This window comes from Thunnus albacares, chromosome 11 (genome assembly GCF_914725855.1).
Source record: "Thunnus albacares chromosome 11, fThuAlb1.1, whole genome shotgun sequence".
In the NCBI taxonomy this organism is placed as follows: domain Eukaryota; kingdom Metazoa; phylum Chordata; class Actinopteri; order Scombriformes; family Scombridae; genus Thunnus; species Thunnus albacares.
The window spans coordinates 30,742,951-30,766,594 of NC_058116.1; the positions used below are offsets into that span (position 1 = coordinate 30,742,951).

A 23,644-nucleotide genomic window follows, 5' to 3' on the forward strand; every position below is an offset into this window, starting at 1 on the left:
CATTGTTAAAGATGAAACCAGTGGTTTCCAACCTTTTTGGCTTTTGACGTCTTACAAAAAGCAGTGTGTAGTCGGGGTCACATTTCACATGTCTATGAGTTGTTAACAGCTCCACCAAATAGTGATTTTTCCCTCTAAACTTCTCACATGCTTTCATTTCAATAAATGTTCAAATGATCCAATATTTCAGCAAAAATCAAAGATTAGAGAAAAAGTCCAAACACTGAAAACAGATTTGTGTATCAGAACTTTGTTTTTTCTTCTTTCCTCTCCCATTAATCATCTCACCACCCCTCAGATTTATCTGCTGACCCTTTGGAGGGGCCCGACCCCTAGGTTGGGAACCACTGGACTAAACTAGCTAACTGTATATAAAGTAGTGTAAACTAGCTCCACCTCCAGCAGCTACAACAGTAACATGCTGCTCTAACACTGATGCTTCACTATTAATAATCTAATGATGTCATATATAATAATATATCAGTCAGAGGGACCAAACCACTACTTTTACTGCAATACTTTAACTACATCAAGCTCATAATACTTATGTACTTTTACTGCAATACTTTAACTACATCAAGCTCATAATACTTATGTACTTTTACTGCAGCAAGATTTTTCATGCAGGACTTTTACTTGTAATGGAGTATTTTTACATTGCTGTATTGGTACTTACAGGTTCTACACTATATTATTATTATGATATTATATTACACTTAAGGTTATAATTATGAGGGTATTACGTAAACTTTTCAATGAATCATGGTCCAGTTTTAATAGACGACTTCACATCCAGACTGCGGACGTTGGACAGAAGCTGCGTTCATGTTGTTTACTGCTTCATAATGAACTTTAGACGAGTGTTTTCAGACTGAATATCTTAGTGTACATCAGAGTAAACATGGTAAGTGATGCTGTTGAAAATGTTGAGAATGTCGATTCATTCTTGACCTCAGATGTTGCCAAAAGAATCTCAGTAAAGGTCCATTTAGTAGATGTTCTGGAGCTTTTGATTTATCTCCCAACCACAACTGGATGAGAAGTAACTGAACTAAATTTCCATTTTGTTTCACTTCATTCAAATCTATTTGAAGCGCTGAACAGACCTGAGATGTGAGCAGAGTTTAGAGGTCCTTAAAGGTTCCCAGTGTTTCCAGTGTGTCTTAAACCAGCAGTCAGGTGTCTGTAATCATTCCTCCTGTTCATACTGGATATTAAAAGATCCTTCAAATGTGCTTTTAATATAAGTGATGGAGGATAAAATCCACAGTGTGTCCACACAGTCATTTAAAAGTCTGTGTGAAGCTTCTATTCAGCTTCATCAGTCTGAGTTAGTCATATCAAGTGGATTTCTGACACATTTACAGTCTTTTTAGCATCAAATTCCCTCTTTGTGTTTCCTTGGACAGTGTTTCCCTGTTGAGCTGCAGATGGAAGTAAAGTAACAAAAAGAGGAACCGGCTGTTAGTTTATTATCCTTTTGGAAATTCTTTGTGTGTTTGTGTGACAAATAAAACAACAATAAAGCACGTGACAGTTAAAGACGTCAGACTGCGTGAGCTTGTTGTGTCTATGTGACAGATATGATTATCCATATTATACAGCATGTCTGAGTATCTTCATATATTTATGTGCACGTGTGTATAAAATCTGATAGTTCAGCAGATTATTTAGTTTGTCAGGTTTTTTTTGTATGTAAAGGTGCTTAAAACTGACTATTATTATTATTATTATTAATATTATTAATATTATTATCAGGAGATCAATGACGAGGTCTATCTGGCCTGAATATTGAGTAACAAATATAAGATTTGATATGAACCCAAAGGCCTCCACATGTTATAAAAACACACAAATACTCAACAATTAATCAAAACATTTTTCTTGCTGTATGTAGTGTAATTTGTTTATGCTTTGATTATTGTTATTATTATTATATCAGCTTTAAAAGATGTTTTACAGCTGTGTATTTGCACTATGTTGTGTTTTATGATGATAAATTATAATGATTTGTTCTGTGTGTTTATTTATGTCGTTTTATAAAGTTGGAGGCTGATAAACAGGAAACTGTTGCTCTTTGATTTCTGTTCACATAAACTTTTTTGGGAAAACAATAATTTTTAAAAAAACATTTATAGAGAAGCTTTCCTTGTTTCATTTGTCATGACGTCACCTCGTGTTCCCATGGTAACCGTGCTGATGACTGTGTGTGTCCGTCTGGTGACACACTGGATGTTTCCTTCACGGACTCGTCATGTGACTCATGATAACGTCTCCTATCAGTGTCTGACGGCACACGTCCTATCAGAGACGAGTCCAATCACAAAAAGACATTTCAACACTTATTATAAACACTTTTATTTACGGTTGACGGTCGCTGCTGGAAGACATGAGGTTCACTCTTCACAGCCGCGTCGTTGGCAAAGAAACTCACACATACAAAGTGCAATTTACACGTCAGCAAACACGTCGGCCTGTTTGTTCAATCTGCCAATAAAAAGTTTTTCTACTTGGCTGAAGTGAAAACATCAGATGTGTGTGTGTAGCGATGATGAGGAGACTGTGACCTTCCTCACATGAACACATGAAACTAACAGAGATATTTCCATCATGTTTTCCATCCTTCTGTTAATGACGTCGTCTCGTTGTGTTTTCTTCTTCTGCGACGGTTTAACGGCGCCGACTGAACAAACAGCAGCAGATGAAAACACACATTAAAGTTTCTGGATTTTCTTTTGCTGATTTTTTCTGTAAATTCAGTTCAACTTCACGCTGCGTTCAGATGTAAACCGGCCGGTTACATTCAGATGATCAACAGGAAAGACTCTTCTCTCTGTTACAGCTGTGATGTGTGGTCAACATTAATAAACACTGTATGTTTGTTTATGTTTTGTGCAGATTTAAAGGTGGAGCATGTTAACATAGTTATGATTAAACTCATCAGACATCATTAAGACACATTATTGTAATTTAGAGGATTGTTTAAAGCTGAAACTAATGATTATTTTCTTGATTAATTGATTAATTGTTTGGTCTATAAAACATGAGAACAGTGAAACATGTCAATCACAGTTTTCATGAACAGTTCAGCTTCCTGTTCTGTTCAGACGTCAGATCTAAAACCCAAAGATTTAATTTACTGGAATATAATAAGACAAGAAAATTCTCACATTTAAACCAAAAGCATCAAATCAAAGCTGAGTTTAACCATGAATCCATCAAAATACTTCCAGATTCATTATCTGATGATCAACTAATCAACTAATCAACTAATCAACTAATCAATTAATCAATTAATCAACTAATCGTTGCAGCTCTAATAGTTTTCAAGAGGATTGTTTGACTTGATGTTAATAATTTGGTTGTTAAAGTGTGATGCTTGTGGTCATGAAGTTGACGTGTATTGATTATAAAGGATGATGAAACCAGCTGTGGAATGTTATAAAGGATCCATACAGTTGATCGGTGATCAGTTCAGCTGGTATCAGAGCTACGAGGCTCCTTTAGCTCTCAGCTTGGACAGCAGCATCTCGTTCTTCCGACACTCCTGAAGACAAAACCACAGAAACGTTCAAACACTCATCAAATAGAGTTTATATGTCCTGATATATCAGGCTGTATTTATTACTAACACATCTGTACAGATGTTTGATATATAAATATATGATATATATCTAATACTGAGTATCTCTGACCTCTCAGCTGTTTAATAACTTGAAGTCTTTTTGTTCTTTACCTCTTTAAAGTCTTTGACGGTTTTGAAGTAGAGTCTCTGTTTGTCCAGCAGCTCCAGATACTCGTCGTTCAGCTGATCTCTCCTCATTTTGTTCTCCTGCTTCTTCTTCTCCATCTGCAGACGAGCAGGAAGCAAACGTCACACCAATCTCATGAAGGTGAAAATACCTTCGTAACGACTAGGACACGATATGATTCAGCTTCGCTACGCGGCCGCACCCGTCTGACGCCTCATGTTGAACTGATTTAACCGCTCTGCTGGTTAGAAACGTGTTTTTCTTGTTGCTCCTTCGGTCGTTTGTTTTCATTCATCTGCTGAACTTTCTCTGAGTTTAAATCTCAGTTGAACTCGTGAACCTGTGAGCTGGATCTGTTGCCAGTCCTGGTCTGAGTGACGCGACTAAAAGCACCTTCAGACTGTACGACAACAGCAACGGTTGAAGTTTATTATTGACACACGGTGAGAAATAAGAACATGTGTGTCGGACTGATCGATATCAGTTTATCAGATATAATAAAATAAAGAAAAACTAAATGAGAGAAACGTCATCAGCAGCTCTGATGTTTTCAAAACGAAGCAAAGCGAGAAAAGTTTTCTTCTGTGTCAGAGTCGCACAAACTGAAGGCCTGAACGCACTGGAAGTGTCTGACATGCTCGTTTTGAAGAACAAATATTGTTTTTAACAGCTGAATACGCACTAGAAGCATCATGAGGCGCGTCAAACTGCCTTGACGCACCTACTCCGAACTTGTTTCGATTTTTGGAGCATCAAATGAAGACCCAGCGACCAAAACTGAGAGAGATAGCGCAAACCAGCTGAGCACCGGCGAGCGAGCGAGCAAGAGAGAGAGAGAGAGAGAAGAAAACCTCTGAATGAGAGAAATAAAAGGTTATATTCTGATTATTTTACGACAGTTACGTTTTAAAGCACAAATAAATGAGCATCAAACAGTCAACAGATGATTTACTGTGAACACAGATGCTCCTAGTTTCATTTCTCCTTTTCATTCATTCATTACAACTAAAGCAGCTGTTAACAGAAAGAACAGAATGACAAACCTGTTGCTTCTGTGGTTAATAGTTCAGATCTGACGCCTGCAGCGCGTCATCAGTTATCACTTTCAGTGAGTTTGAGTCTTTATTCTTTATTCCTCCTTTATCATTTTGATTTGTGTTTTTCACCCTAAACTTTGTTACTCTGTGGTCGCTGTTTTCCGCCTCATTTCATGCTGTGTTCTGATTGGCTGGTTTGTAGTCGCGGGTCGTAGCAGTGGTCCTAAGTTTCAGACACTATCAGAGTTTCTCCTCAGATTGTCTTTAGTTGCGTTTTAAATCAACCGTAGTCGTGGCAGATGATGGTGAACTTTATTATAGTATTTCTATCAGTTTTAAACGTGTCTCTGGAGGATGTTTTAGAGAGGAAGTCGTACCTTGATGCGACTCTGTTTGATTCCCTCAACGATCTGCTCCATCTGTCTGAGGAACTGCTCCTTCGCTGCTGAAGACGACATGGCCCTGAACAAGAACCACACACAGAACAACGCTGATAAACAAACCGCACACACACACGCACACACAAACACACACACACACACACACACGCACACACGCACACACACGCACACATACACACGCACACACACGCACACACACACACACACACACACGCACACACGCACACACACGCACACATACACACGCACACACACGCACACACACACACACACACACACGCACACAAACACACACACGCACACATACACACACACGCACACATACACACGCACACACAAACACACGCACACACACACAAACGCACACACACACACACACACACACACACACACAAACACACGCACACACAAACACACACACGCACACACATGCACACACACACACACACACACACACACACACACGATTAAAGTGTTTCTACTCACTGTTGGAAGTTGTCATGAATGGAGTTCAGCAGATTAACCTGCAGGAGGGAAAAAGCACCTTCTTTATCCTCATTAATAACAAGAACAAACGTTGTTCTGTTTATAAATGATAATAAATGTAAACGTGTTCCTCGTGGTTACTCACCTCCTTCTCCAGATAAACCTTCTTGTCATCCAGAGTGTTATACAGAGTGAAGAACTGCTTGGTCTCTTTGTGTGTAGCAGAAACTGAAAGGCACAAGAAGAAGAAGAAGACGACATTTAGAGATTTATAGTCTTTATTTATTGTGGAACACTGTTGAGACGGGGTGTTGAGGAGGAATCCACCTTGGCTGTAGAGCTCGATGAATCTCTTCTGGTACTGGGTCAGCTCGGCCCGGCTCGGCACCTCGTCGATCTTCCTCTGCAGGATGGCGATCTCACGGTTCCTCCGAGCCTGAACGGAGTGAAGAGAGATTCATCTTTTCTTTCCTTTTCATTTGATGAAAGACGTTATTAAGTAAGTACAGTTTTGAGGTACTTGTACTTAACTTGAGTATTTCCATGTGATGCTACTTTCTACATTTCAGAGGGAAATATTGTACTTTCTACTCCACTACATTTATTTGACAGCTTTATTTCCTTTTCAGATGAAGATTTGACACAATGGATAATATAACAAGCTTTTAAAATACAACACATTGTTAAAGATGAAACCAGTGGTTTCCAACCTTTTTGGCTTTTGACGTCTTACAAAAAGCAGTGTGTAGTCGGGGTCACATTTCACATGTCTATGAGTTGTTAACAGCTCCACCAAATAGTGATTTTTCCCTCTAAACTTCTCACATGCTTTCATTTCAATAAATGTTCAAATGATCCAATATTTCAGCAAAAATCAAAGATTAGAGAAAAAGTCCAAAAACTGAAAACAGATTTGTGTATCAGCTCAATAATTCACTCTGAAGTAGCAGAAAAACAGAAATACTCAACACGTAGCAGAGTAACAGAATCTCACTTCCTGTTATATTGAGACAAATATAAAGATTTGAGAGAAGTTTTCTTTGAAAAAATAAATCATATATATCCTGAGTTTATCCTCCATCCTCCCTGATCGTCAGTCCCGTCTATGTGGGGAGAAAAGTCAACGTGCAGTAAAATAAATGAAGTCTTGTCATAATCTGTAGTAAACTCTGTAGTAAATGTTTCTGTGTGATCACATCTGTAAAAATGTCTTTTATTATATTGTTTATATTTACATATTAATGTATAATTATTAATCATCTGTCAATGTTTATAATTTTCTGTACTGCTCTGATGATGTAGATTTCTGATCTGTCAATAAAGTTTATTTGAATTGAATTGAGATTAACACTATGTGTCCTGTGATGTTGTACAAAAGACACAATTCTGCTGTAAAACTGAATTATTTCAAACACAAACGGTCAGATATAAAGTTAAAAAGTCAGATGTTGATCTTTATATCTGATAATGAGAATAAGCATCGAGCTGCTATAAATCCTGTAAACGTCTCAGTCAACCAGCTGTTGTGAGTCACTTGGTCTCGTTCTTATCTGTTAGTCTGTTATCTGCTGCTGTGACCTCATTGTTCACTGCAGCTTCATCTAATCTGTGTGTTTGTTACCATGAGCAGACGGATCTTCTGTAGTTTCTCTCTGTCTGTGTTGTACTGTTTGTCTATCAGCTGGTTCCTCTCCTGAGACACAAAGACAGAAGAAGAAGAAGAAAAGTTAAAGCTGATTCATCTGACCGGAGTCGTCATCGGGCGTCACGCAGGAACATTTCAGTTTTCTTCTCTTAAATCTCTCGACTAAAAATGTTCTTAAGGTCACAAACTTGTGTTTTCAGCCTGATAAACGTCACCTGTTGGCTTTCATCATCATCATCATCATCATCATCATCATCATCATCATCATCATCATCATCATCGACGCCCTGAAAACGTCCATATAAGGCGACTTGTTCTGCTCTGTTTCATTCAGTAAAATCTTCCCCAGAGAGAGTGAGAGAGGAAGAGTTTGAGGAAAGCAGCAGAAACATTTATCAGTGTCAGTCGACGTATTTGAATCCATCAGAGAGCTGCAGCTGTTTACTGCTGCGGACATGATGAACACGCCACAGGAGACTGGCAGCCATGATGATGATGATGATGATGATGATGATGATCATTCAGATTAAGACGTTATGATTTCAGGTCACATGAGTGTCTGTTCAGGACTCGTACGGCCGTTCGGAGTCTCCCAATCAAAACAATAACACAAGACGGAGTTTGATGACGTCGTGGAGCAGCGCGGGATCATGGGAGTTGTTGTCTTCATTATTAAAACGACCAGTTAGGATTCCTTCAGTGTCGTTCAGCAGGTTTATCAGACGTCTCCTTCTCTCCAGAACAAACAGACCCGGTGATTAAAACACTGAATAAAACAGTTTCACGTTAAAAATCAGTGTTTCTGTGACGCTTTCAGAGGACGCAGGACGTTCAGGAGGGGCTGTTAGCTGAGCTGCTGTTAGCTGAGCTGCTGCTAGCTGAGCTGCTGTTAGCTGAGCTGCTGCTAGCTGAGCTGCTGTTAGCTGAGCTGCTGCTAACGTTTGCTCAGCTTGTTTCTCTGATAACTTAAGATCCAGACGACTAAAATCCTTCATCTGGTTAAAAGTTACAGTTAAAAACAACCAAGATCTAAAAAGTTTATCATTAAAATGTGGCTTAAAACTGGATAAAAACTTTATTTATGACAGTTGCTGGTGGAGAACCGCTACGCTGATGCTCTGAGATATGACGCCGTTGATCACCAACCAAATGAAACGTCCGTTATCTTGATTAAAATGACAGATTCCTCTGTTTGAACATTGTTGGAAACATCTGGATGATGAAAGTAAACAACTCAACAAACCATCCAGAGGTGTAACATCTGTCTCCTTGTTTTTAGACATTTTAAAGCAGAAAACTTACATATTAGAGCTTTAGGAATGAGGCCCAGTATAGATTCATTTTATTCTGTATTATTAAAACGTTGTGAATAAGACGTGTTGAATAGTGAACATCAGATACAGGAAGTACCTTCTCCTCCTCTGTATCTTGTCCTGACGCCATCTTCAACTCCTCGATGTTCTGCTGCAGACGCGTCATCTCCTCCTGCACACAACGTTAAAACCACTTTACTGTCAAAGGCTTTAAACATGAACTGTCTGCTTGTTCTCTGTTCACACATGACGATGATGATGAAGATGCAGGATGACGGTAGACGTGTGTGTGTGTGTGTGTGTGTGTGTGTGTGTGTGTGTGTTTACTCACTCTGCAGTGTGTGCGGAACTCCTGCTCCTGCTGCTTCAGGTTTTCATTCATTGTTACCAGAGCTCTCAGCTTTTCCAGCAAGCTGTTCAACAGAGCAACACGTCATCATCATCATCATCATCATCATCAGACAGTCTGTATGTGTTCAGTACTGCTGAGGTTTAGAGCTGCAACAAGTCGTCGATTAGTCGACTGAAAGAAAATTAATCAGCAACTATTTTATAATAACTTTATTTATTTATACATTTATAAACAAAAAACACAACACAAAGCACGTATGAAAAATCAATAAATCTTTAAATTAAAGCGTTAAAACATAACAAAGCCAACAGGAAAAGAAAAGGAGATCAATATGGAAAATGAAAGTTAAAAGCTAAGAAACAACGTCACATGAAACCACATCTGATTTAAAAGTGTTTTAATAACCTACCAGCCTCAGATCCTCCAGCAGGATCCTGACTGAAAAGGCTCTTCCTTATGAATCTGAAGTTTGGACACTAAGTTTTATTAACGATTAAATGTTTAAATTATTCTTCAGGCAAAAATTCCAAACATCTGTGGATTCCAGGTGAAATGTGAGAAAGCTGCTGTTTGTGGTTTTACATCATTATAAAGTGAAGATCTTTAGGTTTTGGACTGTTGGTCGACAAAACAAACAACACATCTGGTCTATAAAAGTCACTGTTACTGTTTTCCTAAAGACCAAAGTTCAACCTTAATGTTTGTGGTTTTGTTTCGACCAACAATTCAAGAATCCAGAGAATATTCACATGACTGCTGCCTTGCAGGTCACAGGTTGATCTGTTGAGAGTTTCCAAACATCAGACTGAAGAGGTTTTAATTAACTGAGGGTTAATTGAGCTGCATGTTGCTGTTTTTCAGACGTGAGACAAACTCGTCTTCTTCTTTCGGCAGCACAAGAACAAACACTAAAGTCCTCAAGACTGCAAACATCGGTACTAAAGTTGTCAAAAGTATTGATACTTTGATACTTTTTCAATACGAAGTGTTTAAAGCGATACGATCTCCATTAATTATACAATCAGTAGTATCAAAAGTACCACAGCTATAAAAAAAAAGAATCAGATTTTCAACCCAAAGCTGCAGAGATGAAACAACAGGGAAGAAAATCAAACCTGCAGCTGTTACAGTTTCTCTCCAGTAACGAACCCACCATGTGACTGGTGGGTCATGTGATACAAACTCTAGCAAAGAGTTAACTGTGACAAATTTAATGCACAAAAAAAGTACCCTATTTTGTGTGCTTAGGACTTTTTTCCCCTTGTTGCCATGGTATCAACAGAGGTATCAAGTATTGATTTTTTATACCAGTATTGTATCAAAGTATAAAATTCTGGTATGATGAAAACCTCGGAGGGTTCTGGGACAGAAAACAGTCCCATCAGTGTCGCTGCAGTTCCTCCCAGTTGCCACCAGAGGCCAGTAAAGCTCTTTGCTCTAAACTGGTGTAACAGAAGCAACAGAGAGATGAAAGAGACTTTAAAAGAGACTTTAAAAGAGACTTTAAAAGAGACTTTAGTGTTTATTCACCTCAAACAGCTGCGATACCAACCGTACGTTAGCTAGAAGCTAACTAGCAACAGACTACAGCTACTGACTGTTATTTCCCTCCAGTCTCCTCTCTGGACGTTTAGATTCATAAAAATATTAAGACATTTTCAATTTGCTATTCGCTTCTTTGCAGTGACTTCATATGTGTAGAAATCTGTCTGCGTTGTGTCTGAACACACAGTAACAAGAACCATCAGATATCACTCAGGTGTTTGACTGTAACCTTAAACAACATTAAAAAGCTGATAATTAATATAGTTTACTGATACTGTCGTCACGGTAACGAGCTCTGATGTGAGTCTTTATCTCCTCGATATAATTTAACATACTGTCTTTCATACATCGAGGGGTTTTTGCCTCCTGATGCTGCGTCTTTCTCTCTTCTTCATGTGCCTGAAGCTCAAAAACTGTTTTTTTTAATAAAGTTTATTTACTGACCATGTGACCTTTATCCATCAGCTGTATTATATTATTTGGCTCCTGATGTTCAAGGTTTTAGAACAAATGTGAGCAGCTTTTCTGGGGAAACGAGGGTTTAAATGACACAAAGAGATAATTTCTCTCCATCGCTCACCTGCTGTCAGCTTGTTCCTCCATCTCCTCTAAAGACTTCAGCTCTTTCCTCAGTTTCTCCGACTGCTCCGTAGCCTGAGAAGAAACCACGAAACCAAGAACAAGCTGCGGTCAACGGTGTGACTGTAACGACTGTTCCTCAGGGAGCGACACACACACACATGCTATGTTGTTCCACAAAGCTCTGTGTGAATGTATAAATGTCCTAATGATGTAAATAAAGATGCTTCAGTTTACCTCCATCAGTTTCCTCTTGGCTTCGTCGCTGCTCGTCTTCACCTCTGTATGTTTGACTTGTAGCTGTCGACACAAAGACAGACACGTGTTGACGCTGCAGCTTCTCTCTGATCAACATTAATCAGGCTGTTTATGTGATTTAATGTTTACAGTGTTTAAATGTTTTAAATGTTTCAGCAGTAACCATGAAATAATCAGGATTTCTTAAGTGTTATGACATCACATCAGCTTGTGATTATTTTCATTTTTATAATAAGTTAATTGATTGTTTAGCCTATAAAATATCAAAAATAATTAAACACACACAAAAGGGTGGATTCATATTTTCTCACGTCTTAAAACTTATTGGTTGTTATAATTGTTCCATACTGGCTGCAAGGAGATCCTTTATTTAAAGGATACGGCTGCAATTTTTAATTATTTTTTTAATTGTCAACAAATCTCATGTTTGGATCCAAACCAACACTGAACTGATCTACTAACAAGTACTGTGTGTGTATCAAAGCTGATATATCTTATAAAAACACATCAGTGAGTTACAGCGCTGCACTGGGTCACATGTTCCTTCATCATGAAGAGTTTGGTGTCGTTAGTTTGTTTAGAAACGGCTGCAAAGACTAATAACAGCATCACGTTTTCAGTCTCTGGAGAGTAGTTCTGTGTAAAGCAGACGCTACTGAGCATGTGCAGTTTACAGCTTCACCAGCTTGTTGTGCTGCAGATCAACTTCTTGTTTTTGTACTAAGCTGTAAATTTATCAAAGAACTTCAGCACAAAGTCAAGAGGTTGTGATATAAGAAGCACTGAGGAATAAAATATATCAGACTTTACATACACACACAAAACTTTTAAGTAATTCATTGTTAGTTTTTCTCTGCACAGAAGATTTGTTGATAATAAGAAAAATATATAAAATCACTGGTTACCTCCTTTAAAGAGGACATGTTCTGCACATTTCCAGCCTCTATATTTATATTCTGGGGCTCTACTGGAATATCTTTGCATGATTTCCAGTTAAAAACTCCTTATTGATCTTCTACTGGTCCTTTATGCAGCCCCTCAGTTCAGCCTCTGTCTGAAACAGGCCGTTTTAGTTCCTGTCTCTTTAAGATCCGCCTCCTGATGAGCCCACTCTGTTCTGATTGGTCAGCTTTCAGGAAGCTTCCTCCGGCTCCGAAGGCTACATAAACAAACTATAGTAGCAGGATTTCACTTCTTTTTCAGCAGGGTGCGAGTGGACCAGTGAACTACTGACCTCCTCCAGCTGTTTAGTCTTCTGTTGGATCTGTTTGTTGAGCGAGGCGACCGCCCTGCGGTGCTGCTGCAGCGGACCGTAGCGCTCTGAACGCTCCTCTGAGGAAAGCTCCGACTGCTGCAGAGACACACGGGAGATACTTGAGTTAGAGAAGATTCACTCATTCAGGAGATCTCACTGAGATCAGGTTCCAATCATCACACACTCACAGACATCATGAAACATACACACATTACAACCAGGAGATGCTGATGGAAAAGAAACAGCAGCATAAATGTTTTATGGGAATTCTGGTCCAGAAGAAGGTCGCTGTGTTTATAAGACGCATCTATAAACATGTGAAGCAGTGACTGATTTATATCTCTTCATGTTATCTTTCAATGAATTGATTCCTTCTACTGGGATCAAGATGATCCTGATTTGATCTAAAACTATAATCATTATTATGTCTTTGAATTTAACATTTAGAAAAAGCTGTTAAACCTGCATTAACTGATGTTTTGTCCACTTGGTGGCAGCAGAAAGACTCTGATGTATCATCATCAGCTTTTAAGTTGATATGTTGAACTTATTAGCAAACAGTTACCAGCAGTCACTCTCTTCTATCTCTGTTTTTGCTCTCTACCAACTCCTGAGGGAAATATCTGGCTCTTTAGCTGCTAAATGCTCCACTATGTTCACCAGCTAGTCTACAGCTAACTGTGTCTGTTTGGTGCTGAGCAGGTAGTGTACAGCGGCCTGCTGCGTCCCAAAACAACACTATGAGACGCTGAGAGTGAAGCAGTAAAGTTGCAGCCGGACAGATAAACAATGAGCTGAAACTCACTATAAAGCTCCGTAAAGCCGAGAGGAGCTGCAGAGTCTCTGATGATTCTCTGTAGGTTCATCACTACGAGCCACGACCAACACATTACACACTGACAGATGAAAAATATTGATTATAGCTGCTTTAAACTTAAAGCTGAACTGCAGAGATTTTCCCCCTCAGCTTGTTTCTCTCTCTGTAAAAAGTTAAATAAAGCCTTTTGTGTCTGCAGATGAAGCTGTGTGTGAAGTTGAAGTGTAGTTAGTTGCTGAACTACAACTTCATTTAATACATTTCCACACACTTTAGACTCAAAATCTATTTCTGAATCTGAGTTTAGGACACAGCTAGTTGGACTTTCTACCAGCTGCTGATTATCATCGACCAAACCGATGACATCATTGATAGTTTGATAGTCGCTCACCTTCTCAGCGTACTCAGATGCGATCTGTTTGATCTCCTCAGACTGCAGTCCCACGATCTGACCCACCGCGCTCGCCGTCAGCTTCCCCTGCACCAACACACAGCTCCGTCACAACCACACACACTCAGACAATACTTTTATCATGTACAGATGAGTCTCAGTTCAACAGCTACAAAGCCAAAGGATTTGGTTGACATGTGTCCACTTGACGTTCAACCAGTAAAAATAGCTTAAAAAAGGTAAAAACAGCAGAGTAGACTGAGTAGTAAATAATGGAGGAAAAAGGAGAAACAGCAGCAAATAATCTAGTTAATAATAATAATAATAATAATAATAATAATAATAATAATTCCACCTTGTTGCCTTAACCGCCTGATTTCCACTCAGTCACATTCTGTCACGTGTGTAAAATATATTGTTTTGTCTTCTAATCTTAAGATGTGAGGAACTTAATGAGAGGTTGACATATAGTTTCTTAAAGCAAATTTAATCTTCTATAAGTGTTTGGTGTTAAAGGACAAGTTCATAGTTTTAGTCAGGAGCCCGAATGAACATTAAAGCTGTTTTTCTTGCTGTAATCATTCCTCCTGTTCATACTGACCATTAGAAGATCCCTTCATAATGACCTTACAATGTTAGTGATGGAGGACAAAAAAATGTGTTTAAAAGTTGATCTGAAGCTAATATGAAGCTTCAGCGTCCAAATGAGTCAAATCAAGTAGATATCTTTCAACGTTACAGTCTTTTTAGTGCCAAAGTCCCTCTTTTTGTTACTATACTTCCACCTGCAGCTCAACAGGGAAACACTGTCCGAGGAAACACAAAGAGGGAATTTGATGCTAAAAAGACTGTAAATGTGTCAGATATCCACTTGATATGACTAACTCAGACTGATGAAGCTGAATATAAGCTTCACACAGACTTTTAATATCCAGTATGAAGAGGAGGAATGATTACATCCAGGTGATGGGAGTGATGCAGCGACTCCACAGATAACAGTCTCTCACCTCTTCATTTGCCATGGCGGCCATGCTGGTCATCAGGCTTTTGATTCGCATCTAAGAGAGAAAACAAATAAACTTCTATCACATTTAAAAGGCGATAACTTCAAGGTCAAGTTTATTTGTTGAGCAAAATCTCATACGAGAGCAATTTAAAGTGTTTTACTGAGGAATGAAACAGCAGAAAATACATTATAACACAAACACACAGGTTTCTGTAGAGTTCACCAAGTTACATTTACTTTCACAATCATACTGTCAAAAGTATAAAAGTTATAATAATAATAATAATAAACTAATAAACGTGCTTTACAATAAAAACAGGACACACACTGAATTAAATCAGTAATTGTATACATACATACAGTGTTTTTACAGTCTATGTAAATTGCACTGGCTGTATGAAGTGTTACCTCCTCCGCTGCCTGCAGGTCGTCTTCCTCCGACACCTCCGCCATGCCAGGAGGCGCCGCCTGAGACCCGCCGGACAGCGACGTCTTCTTCTCCTCTACCTAGAGGAGAAAATAACAGGACGTGGAAGCTAAACAAAAGGAGCGATAAATACTGTTTGGAGACATAAAAAACACACTAAAATCTAACTTATAATAGTTGTTCATCATCTGTACTGTTAGTTCAGTTATAAAATCCAAACGCAGCACCGAGCGTCTCTCCTGATTGGCTGCTGACAGCTGAAGAGGAGTCGATCACAAAGCAGTTTAACCGACTTCACTGATATTTAACAGCGGAGCTGCTGAGAGCGTCAGAGAGTCGACGCAGGAAACAGAAACAAGTCGCTCTGGTCTCCGTTCCATCACTGTTGTGTCTTTATGTCATTTAGAGACGAGACTCTGTGAAAGTTTACAGTCTGTTATCTTGTGTTAATCTGTGTATAATGATGCAGCTGAGACGTTTAGGAGGAAGCTCAGTCATCTAGAATGTTTTTAAAAGAGCTCTATAAATAAATGTGTCTAGTAGGGATGTGCAGTATTTGTATTTGTATTTGTTGAGGCAGCAAAATTATTTGTATTCATATAAAAGTGGAAAGAGGTTTAAAAATCTTGTTTTTGTTTTTATTACGCTTTTAATTTTAGAAAATTAAAGTGTTACAATAAGTGTTCATGAAGTGTTCCTTTGGGAGCACTTCACTTGTGTCAGTAGCTCAGCTTTATCTCTGGGGAACACCCCCAACTCCAGGACTGATGTCCAAATAAGGAAATGTGCGTCATGTAGCAGGTGGATGTGACTCCCCTCATTAAGACCTGCTGATAGACGTCACAGCGGAGCAGAGGAGAGACACTGAGATAGTAGATAGATGGGTTTTTTTTCTTCCCGAAAACAAATAATTTTTAAAATATTTGTATGAAACAAATATTCGTAAAAAACCCCACTATTTGTGTTTTGCCTAATAACGTATTTGTATTCAGGCACACTCCTAGTGTCTATTATTTAGTGTAATAGATGACTGTTCCTTTGTAAACCCACCTTGTCTTGTTTGGACTGTTTGCTGAATCCATATCGCCTGGAAAAAACAAAAAGACACTTAAGTGACTAAAATATGAAAATAAAGTAAGCATAAAAGTAAATAAAAGTAATCTTCAAATACACCATGCCACATTACAACATCAACACATCAAACTGCAGTAATCCAGCTTCCTTCAGGGCACAACTGTCTCATTTAATAAATAAATAAAAACAAAAGTGCATCAAAGCAGCACCACAGTTTGCATCCATCATGCCCTAAAAAAAAAATAAATTAAAAAAAAATATGTGAGAACTGTTTTGGCATTCTCCGATCGACACGTTCAACCACAAAAAAAAAAAAAAAACCACAGCGCGGTGAGTAGAAGCATCACACGTTCATTCAGTACTTACAGGAGGAAATCTGACATTCTAGTACAGAGGTGGAGATGGATGGATGGATGAGAAAACAACACGTCAGAGAGATCGTACAGTAAAGACATGAGATGTGTGGATTTAAATAAGTACAGCTCAAGGTCAAGGGTCAACAAGGCAGGGACAGGAACAATATAGAGGGCGTATATATGAATATGCAAAACAAAAAGGATGGAAAACACACCTCTGCAACAGGTTAAATGGTTTCTCAGGTGGGGCGACTAAAGTCTGACTGAAACCACATTTAATCCTCCCTCACTGCAGTAAAAAATAATAGTTTTATTATAAGAATGAAGAAAAATATCAGAAATAATCTTTTTTGTCTCAGCTGGCTGCGGAGCGTGTTGGTGTCGTGTCATGTTGTGGGACGAAGATAAAACCAGCATCTAATGGGTTGAAGTGACATTTACAGGTTTGTTTACATGCTGTTTAATGTCCTGCAGCTTAGCAGCTAACTAGCTACCTAGCTGCTAACTGACGTTAGCGGTGCTCTTTTCCTCTGTGAATGTTTGTTTGGTGGTTCGTTCAACAAGCTGCAGGACGAGACGTGTCTTCATGTTTGTAAGTTAGATCAGAAGGTTTAATTTTAGCAGGAAGTTAATGTGGGTTGTTGTTTCAGAGTCTGTGTAGCAGGATGCAATCAGGCTCAGTGTGACCGTCTGCTCTGCCTCTGATAGAACGACACGTTACAGCTTATTAAAAGATTTGACTTCTTGTATTGAAATAAGGACTCCAGCTGTGTAGACAGATAACAACAGTAATCGAAATAATGTAAAACCAGGAGGAACCATCATGAAATCAAAGAATTTAAAATATGAATTTCTCTCTTTTGGTTTCAGATTTCTCTCTCAAAGGAGAACAGGAAGTGATTTACAGAGCTGATATGTTGCTGCAGGAGGTTTTATTTCAGTTGGACTTTAAGACGCTGAACATGAACCACAACGTCCTCAGTTAAAGTCCAGCTGAGGACCTGCTGCGGTTTCTCTACTGTCTCTGTCTCATTTATATAATGATATAATGATCTGGAGCACTGGGGGACTGACTGATGATGGAAACAGATTCTAAAACTGTTGATCATAATTAGAGCTGCAACGATTAGAACAGAAAATTAATTAACTATTTGGATAATCAAATAATTGTTTTAGTCTAAACATTTGCTGGTTGCAGCTCGTTTAATGTGTTTTATGTGTCAAACATGATAGTAAACTGAATCTATTGATCAGACATCTAAAGTTACAACAGGTGATTATTCTCTGTTTCTGGTATTTCTTTGTCGATTCGTTTAAATTTAGAAACAAACGGCCAGTTAATACGTGTTGCAGGATGCAGCTCATTGGAGCAGCTTCCTCTTTCAGTTTGCAGAAACAAAATAGCTTGAAATGTTTGAGTTTGTGTAAAAAAAAAAAAACAGCTGAGAGACCAGAACTCACAGAGTAACACAGAGAGGGAACACTGGGAGTACTGGTTTATCTGTTTAAAACATTTATCACAGGACTGGGTTTACATTCATGATGGACGGAAAAAGAAATGAAGATCAAACACAGTTGATGTGAAATCTTACCGGCCGTATTCCAGCAGTGTGGAGTGAACCCTGGACTCCTCATCCAGCAGGTCCCCGGCATCCATCTGCCTCCGGTACTTCCTCTGAGGTTTGTACACTTCCTGGAAAACAGAAAGGAAAAACACTAAAAACAAGGAAAACTATAAAAAAACAAACAAATCTACAAATGACTTGATGCTGCTCTGAAGTCGACACGCTGTAGTTACTGAATCAACATGATCAACATGAGCAACATGATCAACATGAGCAACATGAGCAACATGAGCAACATGATCAACATGATCAACATGAACAGCGTAGAGACTTTACTAAATGAATGAAACTGACTCACCAGTACATCCAGAACTGCTCCCACTGCCTTGTCCTTCCTCTGGAGAAACTCTTCATCCTAAAAAACACAACGTTTCACAGCAGCAGCTCTCAGTCAGAGGACAGACCATTAAAACTAACCCTGATGTTTCCACAAGCAGAGGAAGAAAACAGATGAAAAGTAAATATTGATAAAGATAAAAACACTCATATGAGACAATAAGTCATAATTACGTCTCATAATCATAATCATTTCATAGTTTTGACTTAGTTAATCATACATCTTAGTATCTCATTATTTTGACTAATTAAACATGACAGTTCAGAGTTATAGTGTGACATAGAATGACATCATTTTTACTTATATAGTATTTACTCATTTTGACTTCAATAGTAAATACAGTATTTCATTATTATTTTATTACTATGAATATTTATTTCCAGTTAGAAAACGTTAAGAATCATATGAGCAACAGTGCAGACTGGAGCTGCAACCAACAATTATTTTCATTATAAAATTACCAGTTGATTATTTTCTTAATCAATCAATTAGTTGTTTTGATTTATAAAAATATCCATCACATAAACTAAAATGTCTTTTTTGTCTTCTGACCTTCAGTTTACTGTCATATAAGTTCATAAAAGACTAAAAGAAACCAAGGAATAATTGATCAGAATAATGCCTGAAATGATGAATTTCCTGTCAATCGACTGATTGTTCATCATGTGACTGATTGTTCATCATGTGACTGATTGTTCATCATGTGACTGACTGGTTCTGGTTCTGGTACCTCTGGCAGGCTGTGGGTCTTCTGGAACTGGGATATGGAGTAAGCTCTCACGTAGTCTCCCATCTCCTCTCTGGTCTCTATGGCTCTCTTCACCAGCCACTGCCAACAAACACAACACTCAGCCGATCAGATGTATTGATCCAATGTGTTTCAGCGACAAGGAAAGTGTTCCGACTCCGCGGTTTTGAATCAGAGAAATGTTGAGTTGTATACAATGAGTTTTATGAAATAACGTACAGCGTAAAGGACTGACAGAGAAAAGAAAACGATTAATGGATTATCAGAATAGATGGTTATTAATTTACTAGCAGGCAACTAATAGACTAATCATCGCAGCTCTACCTGGATCACTGGAAAAATGTGGATGAAATCCAACCCTTGGATCTGATGAGGCTCCAGGCGATGAGGACACTTCATTTTCGGCAGAACAGACACAATTTTCTCTGTCAGAGCTCTGCAACGAGAAGAAAGAAAGAAAGAAGGAAAGAAAGAAAGAAAGAAAGAACTCATCACTGACTGAGTCCAGCTTTTCTCTGCAGTGACTCTGGTTACTTCACAGTTAAATTAAGGTTCAGATTTAAGCTGAATTTGCAAACATTTTGCTTTTGTTTGTTACTACATGATCAGCGTATATTCAAGATAATTAAAACTTCAAACAAGTTAAAAAGAATAAAAGAAAGAAGCTCTTTACATCTTTACTGACTAAACTGGGAAAAGATTTTGGGAGAACACTCCTGGAGCTTTAGATAACATAAAAGAGAACTAAACCATAAATATTAAAGGATAAATGATCCCAGACAGATCTGGATCTTACAGGGTCACTACAGACTGAGGCTCGTCCAGATGTGTGATGGATGTCTGGTGAATCATAAGTACATTTTTAAAGATGCAGATACATGTCATCTACTTGTATCATCCACCTGCTTTGCTCTTATGTTTTGAAAATGAAGCAAAAGAAAAATTCACGCTGCGGCCAAAGTGCTGGAGCCGTTTTATTTGTCTTTTAAACTGTATTTAAAAGGATAAAATTGGTGATTTTCAACTGTTTTCTTAGTGTCAACAAATCTAATATGCAGAGCCAAATTAAACATATCAATCAGTGTTTCCCAAAGCTCAAGGTGACGTCTTCAAATGTCTTGTTTTGTCCACAACCCAAATATATTCAGTTTACTGTCGTAGAGACTAAAAAAAACAAAAAATATTCACATTTAAGAGGCTGGAATCAGAGAATTTGGATTTTTTTTCTTAAAAAAATACTCTAACTGATGACTCAATAATCAAAACAGTTGCAAATTAATTTAATTGTTGACACTAATCAATGAATCTTTAGAGCTTTAGGACCGACCAACAAAAACTTCACCTGACTTCTCTCACAATGTCAACTCTCTTCTGGGACAAACTCAGGAATCCACTTACATTTTCTGTCCGATGGTTGAGTTTTCTTGGAAAAGAAGATCAACGTCGATGTCAAAGTTACACGTGGTGATGCACCAGGTCATCCCACCAACCACCTGGAGAGCAGAGCAGGAGGAAACCAGCTGAGTGAGGCAGGACGTTCATTGACTGATCCAGGTGGGTGAAACTGCACCAAAGCTTTGGAAAAGCTTCCATGTTCCCACTCTGTTGACACTTTTAAGGCAAAACTCTAGACTTACTGTACATGTTTGCAATGGTTTTCCTGAACATTATGGGGTAAATACAGACAGACTTGTGTGTACCTTATCAAAGGGGGACAGTCCTTTGATTCGGGCTCTGAAGTATCCAGCTGCCAGCAGGAGCTCCAGGATCTCTGCCAGCTTGACGCTCTGCTCTTCATCTTCCCGAGTCTCCACCTGGGAGACAAAAACACAACAGAATGTAGCTGCTTCTGTGAGCAAGACGCTGAATCCCAAAAGCTGCAGAGATGCTGTTTCATAGCTCAGCTAACTTGTGTTTGAGGCAGCGGAGGAAAGTAACTGAGTACATTTACTGAAGTAATGTGCTCAAGTACAGTTTTGAGGTACTTGTACTTTACTTGAGTATTTCCATGTGATGCTACTTTCTACATTTCAGAGGGAAATATTGTACTTTCTACTCCACTACATTTATTTGACAGCTTTAGTTACTTTTCAGATGGAGATTTGACACAATGGATAATATAACAAGCTTTTAAAATACAACACATTGTTAAAGATGAAACCAGTGGTTTCCAACCTTTTTGGCTTTTGACGTCTTACATAAAGCAGTGTGTAGTCGGGGTCACATTTCACATGTCTATGAGTTGTTAACAGCTCCACCAAATAGTGATTTTTCCCTCTAAACTTCTCACATGCTTTCATTTCAATAAATGTTCAAATGATCCAATATTTCAGCAAAAATCAAAGATTAGAGAAAAAGTCCAAAAACTGAAAACAGATTTGTGTATCAGAACTTTGTTTTTTCTTCTTTCCTCTCCCATTAATCATCTCACCACCCCTCAGATTTATCTGCTGACCCTTTGGAGGGGCCCGACCCCTAGGTTGGGAACCACTGGACTAAACTAGCTAACTGTATATAAAGTAGTGTAAACTAGCTCCACCTCCAGCAGCTACAACAGTAACATGCTGCTCTAACACTGATGCTTCACTATTAATAATCTAATGATGTCATATATAATAATATATCAGTCAGAGGGACCAAACCACTACTTTTACTGCAATACTTTAACTACATCAAGCTCATAATACTTATGTACTTTTACTGCAATACTTTAACTACATCAAGCTCATAATACTTATGTACTTTTACTGTAGGAGGATTTTTCCTGCAGGACTGTTACTTGTAATGGAGTATTTTTACATTACTGTATTGATACTTTTACTGCAGTAATTCTTCCATCGCTAGTTTGATGTAGATGTTTCTGTCTGTTATCATGGATCATTCCGCTATATCTGTTTTTTAACTGTTCTTAAACTTCTTATAAAGACGTTAGACGGTAAAACAATATTGAAATAACTCAAATTCATTTGTTATTAGCTTCGACCGTTATCTCCACCGGCAGCTAACAGCTACTGTTGACACATAAATGCAGTTTTTACCGTTGAAACCTCGCTGCAGTGTTGTATACTGTGATATAAATGTCATTTACCTGAATTAAATTGCCGTCTTGGTCGTACTGGGCGCCTATTTTGGACCCAGTTCTCACTCTGTGGAAAACAGACGAACTCGCCGCCATGTTGAACCGCGGTGTTGTTATTGATGACAGGTCTGTCTTCTATTTCTCACACCCGCATTCCGCGAAGACCCGCCCAACTCTGCCTCTGATTGGCTAGTACTCGTTGCCTTCGTTGGTTAGATTGGTCAGGTTTAGGCATGAGGAGTGAAATGATTGGGTTAGGGTAAGAATGTCAGTCAGAGCCAATCAGAGCAAAGTAGGGGCGGGTCTACACGGAATGAGGGTAGGGAAAAAATCACGTGACATGCCCATAGCTATATCCATGGGCATGTCATATGACATCGCGCTGTACTTTTTTCTTTTTTAAAATGACTTTATTTAATCATCTGTAAGGAAACGGTTTAATTAAATTTATTTGGAAAAATAAATGCCATCATTTAAAAAAGGAGATTTTAGCAGGTCCGAGAGGTGAAGCTGGCATTGACATACTGGACTTAAAGGCATATATGAAAGCTACAGAATCCTTTTGGTATTTCATACTGCAGAATATTTTTAGAAAAATGGTAGGCCTAATTTAATTTAATATGTAATTATGATGAAACACAGTTACCAAAAATTGTCTAAATTTCATCAGCAGGTTCTTATGATTTGTCCACAATTTCTCCCCCCACAAAACTATTGAATAAATCACTAGATTTGCAGTATTGATATTGTTCCAGTTCCTGCAGTACTTTCATACTGGGATAGTACAAAGTCTGGACTGTATCCTCCAAATATCTTCTTACTATTAAAGTGAGAAAGTCAGTTTCAGACTGCTCTGTAAATTCTACCCAGTTAAATCATTTCTTCTTAAATACAAAAAGGAAACTCATACCTGTTGTTGTGCCTTTTGTGAAATCAGTACTTAAACACCTGCATCTGTTCTGGTCTGAAGTTCCCAACTTTATTCTAATTTATTTTTTTCACTGACTTTTTGTTTTTCCTTTAAAGGTTTTTTCTTTGGTGTTTTGATTATCAAGAAGAAGATGAGGATACATTTTTTAAAATAAATCTTATTTTAATTTTTGCTAAATTTTACATACATAAATGTAAATTCAGTAAGTTGAGGTTCCTCCTGCTTGTTTT

The 23,644-nt window shown here is 38.3% G+C and overlaps 1 protein-coding gene across 3 annotated transcripts; it reads right to left on the reverse strand.

Moving 5' to 3' along the window:
• Positions 1 to 2,342: 2,342 nt before the first annotated feature.
• ccdc93 (coiled-coil domain containing 93) lies at positions 2,343 to 22,614 on the reverse strand. Of its 3 annotated transcripts, XM_044366291.1 has the most exons (25): positions 22,493 to 22,614; positions 21,105 to 21,218; positions 20,803 to 20,897; positions 19,729 to 19,840; positions 19,387 to 19,485; positions 18,618 to 18,674; positions 18,287 to 18,387; positions 16,705 to 16,722; positions 16,311 to 16,351; positions 15,246 to 15,340; positions 14,839 to 14,889; positions 13,832 to 13,918; positions 12,603 to 12,719; positions 11,348 to 11,410; positions 11,112 to 11,185; positions 8,966 to 9,047; positions 8,732 to 8,806; positions 7,298 to 7,369; positions 6,004 to 6,112; positions 5,822 to 5,904; positions 5,677 to 5,714; positions 5,167 to 5,251; positions 3,737 to 3,850; positions 3,457 to 3,547; positions 2,343 to 2,683 (listed from the first exon to the last, which is right to left on the reverse strand). In XM_044366291.1, exons 1-24 carry the CDS (start codon positions 22,577 to 22,579, stop codon positions 3,491 to 3,493), a joined length of 1,926 nt encoding a protein of 641 aa, XP_044222226.1. In that variant the 5' UTR covers positions 22,580 to 22,614; the 3' UTR covers positions 2,343 to 2,683; positions 3,457 to 3,490. The 3 variants fall into 3 exon arrangements, with proteins under 3 accessions (XP_044222226.1, XP_044222225.1, XP_044222227.1); XM_044366290.1 differs by having other exon boundaries at positions 2,343 to 3,547; XM_044366292.1 differs by lacking the exon at positions 16,705 to 16,722 and having other exon boundaries at positions 2,343 to 3,547; positions 22,493 to 22,613.
• Positions 22,615 to 23,644: the final 1,030 nt, after the last annotated feature.

Excerpts from the sequence above, each read along its gene's own strand:
- ccdc93 (XM_044366291.1), bottom strand. The coding sequence starts at position 22,579 with ATGGCGGCGAGTTCGTCTGTTTTCCACAGAGTGAGAACTGGGTCCAAA. Across the intron at positions 18,675-19,386 it reads AGACCCACAGCCTGCCAGAG|GATGAAGAGTTTCTCCAGAG; the intron begins GTACCAGAACCA and ends TGTGTTTTTTAG. Across the intron at positions 14,890-15,245 it reads ACCTGCAGGCAGCGGAGGAG|ATGCGAATCAAAAGCCTGAT; the intron begins GTAACACTTCAT and ends TTTCTCTCTTAG.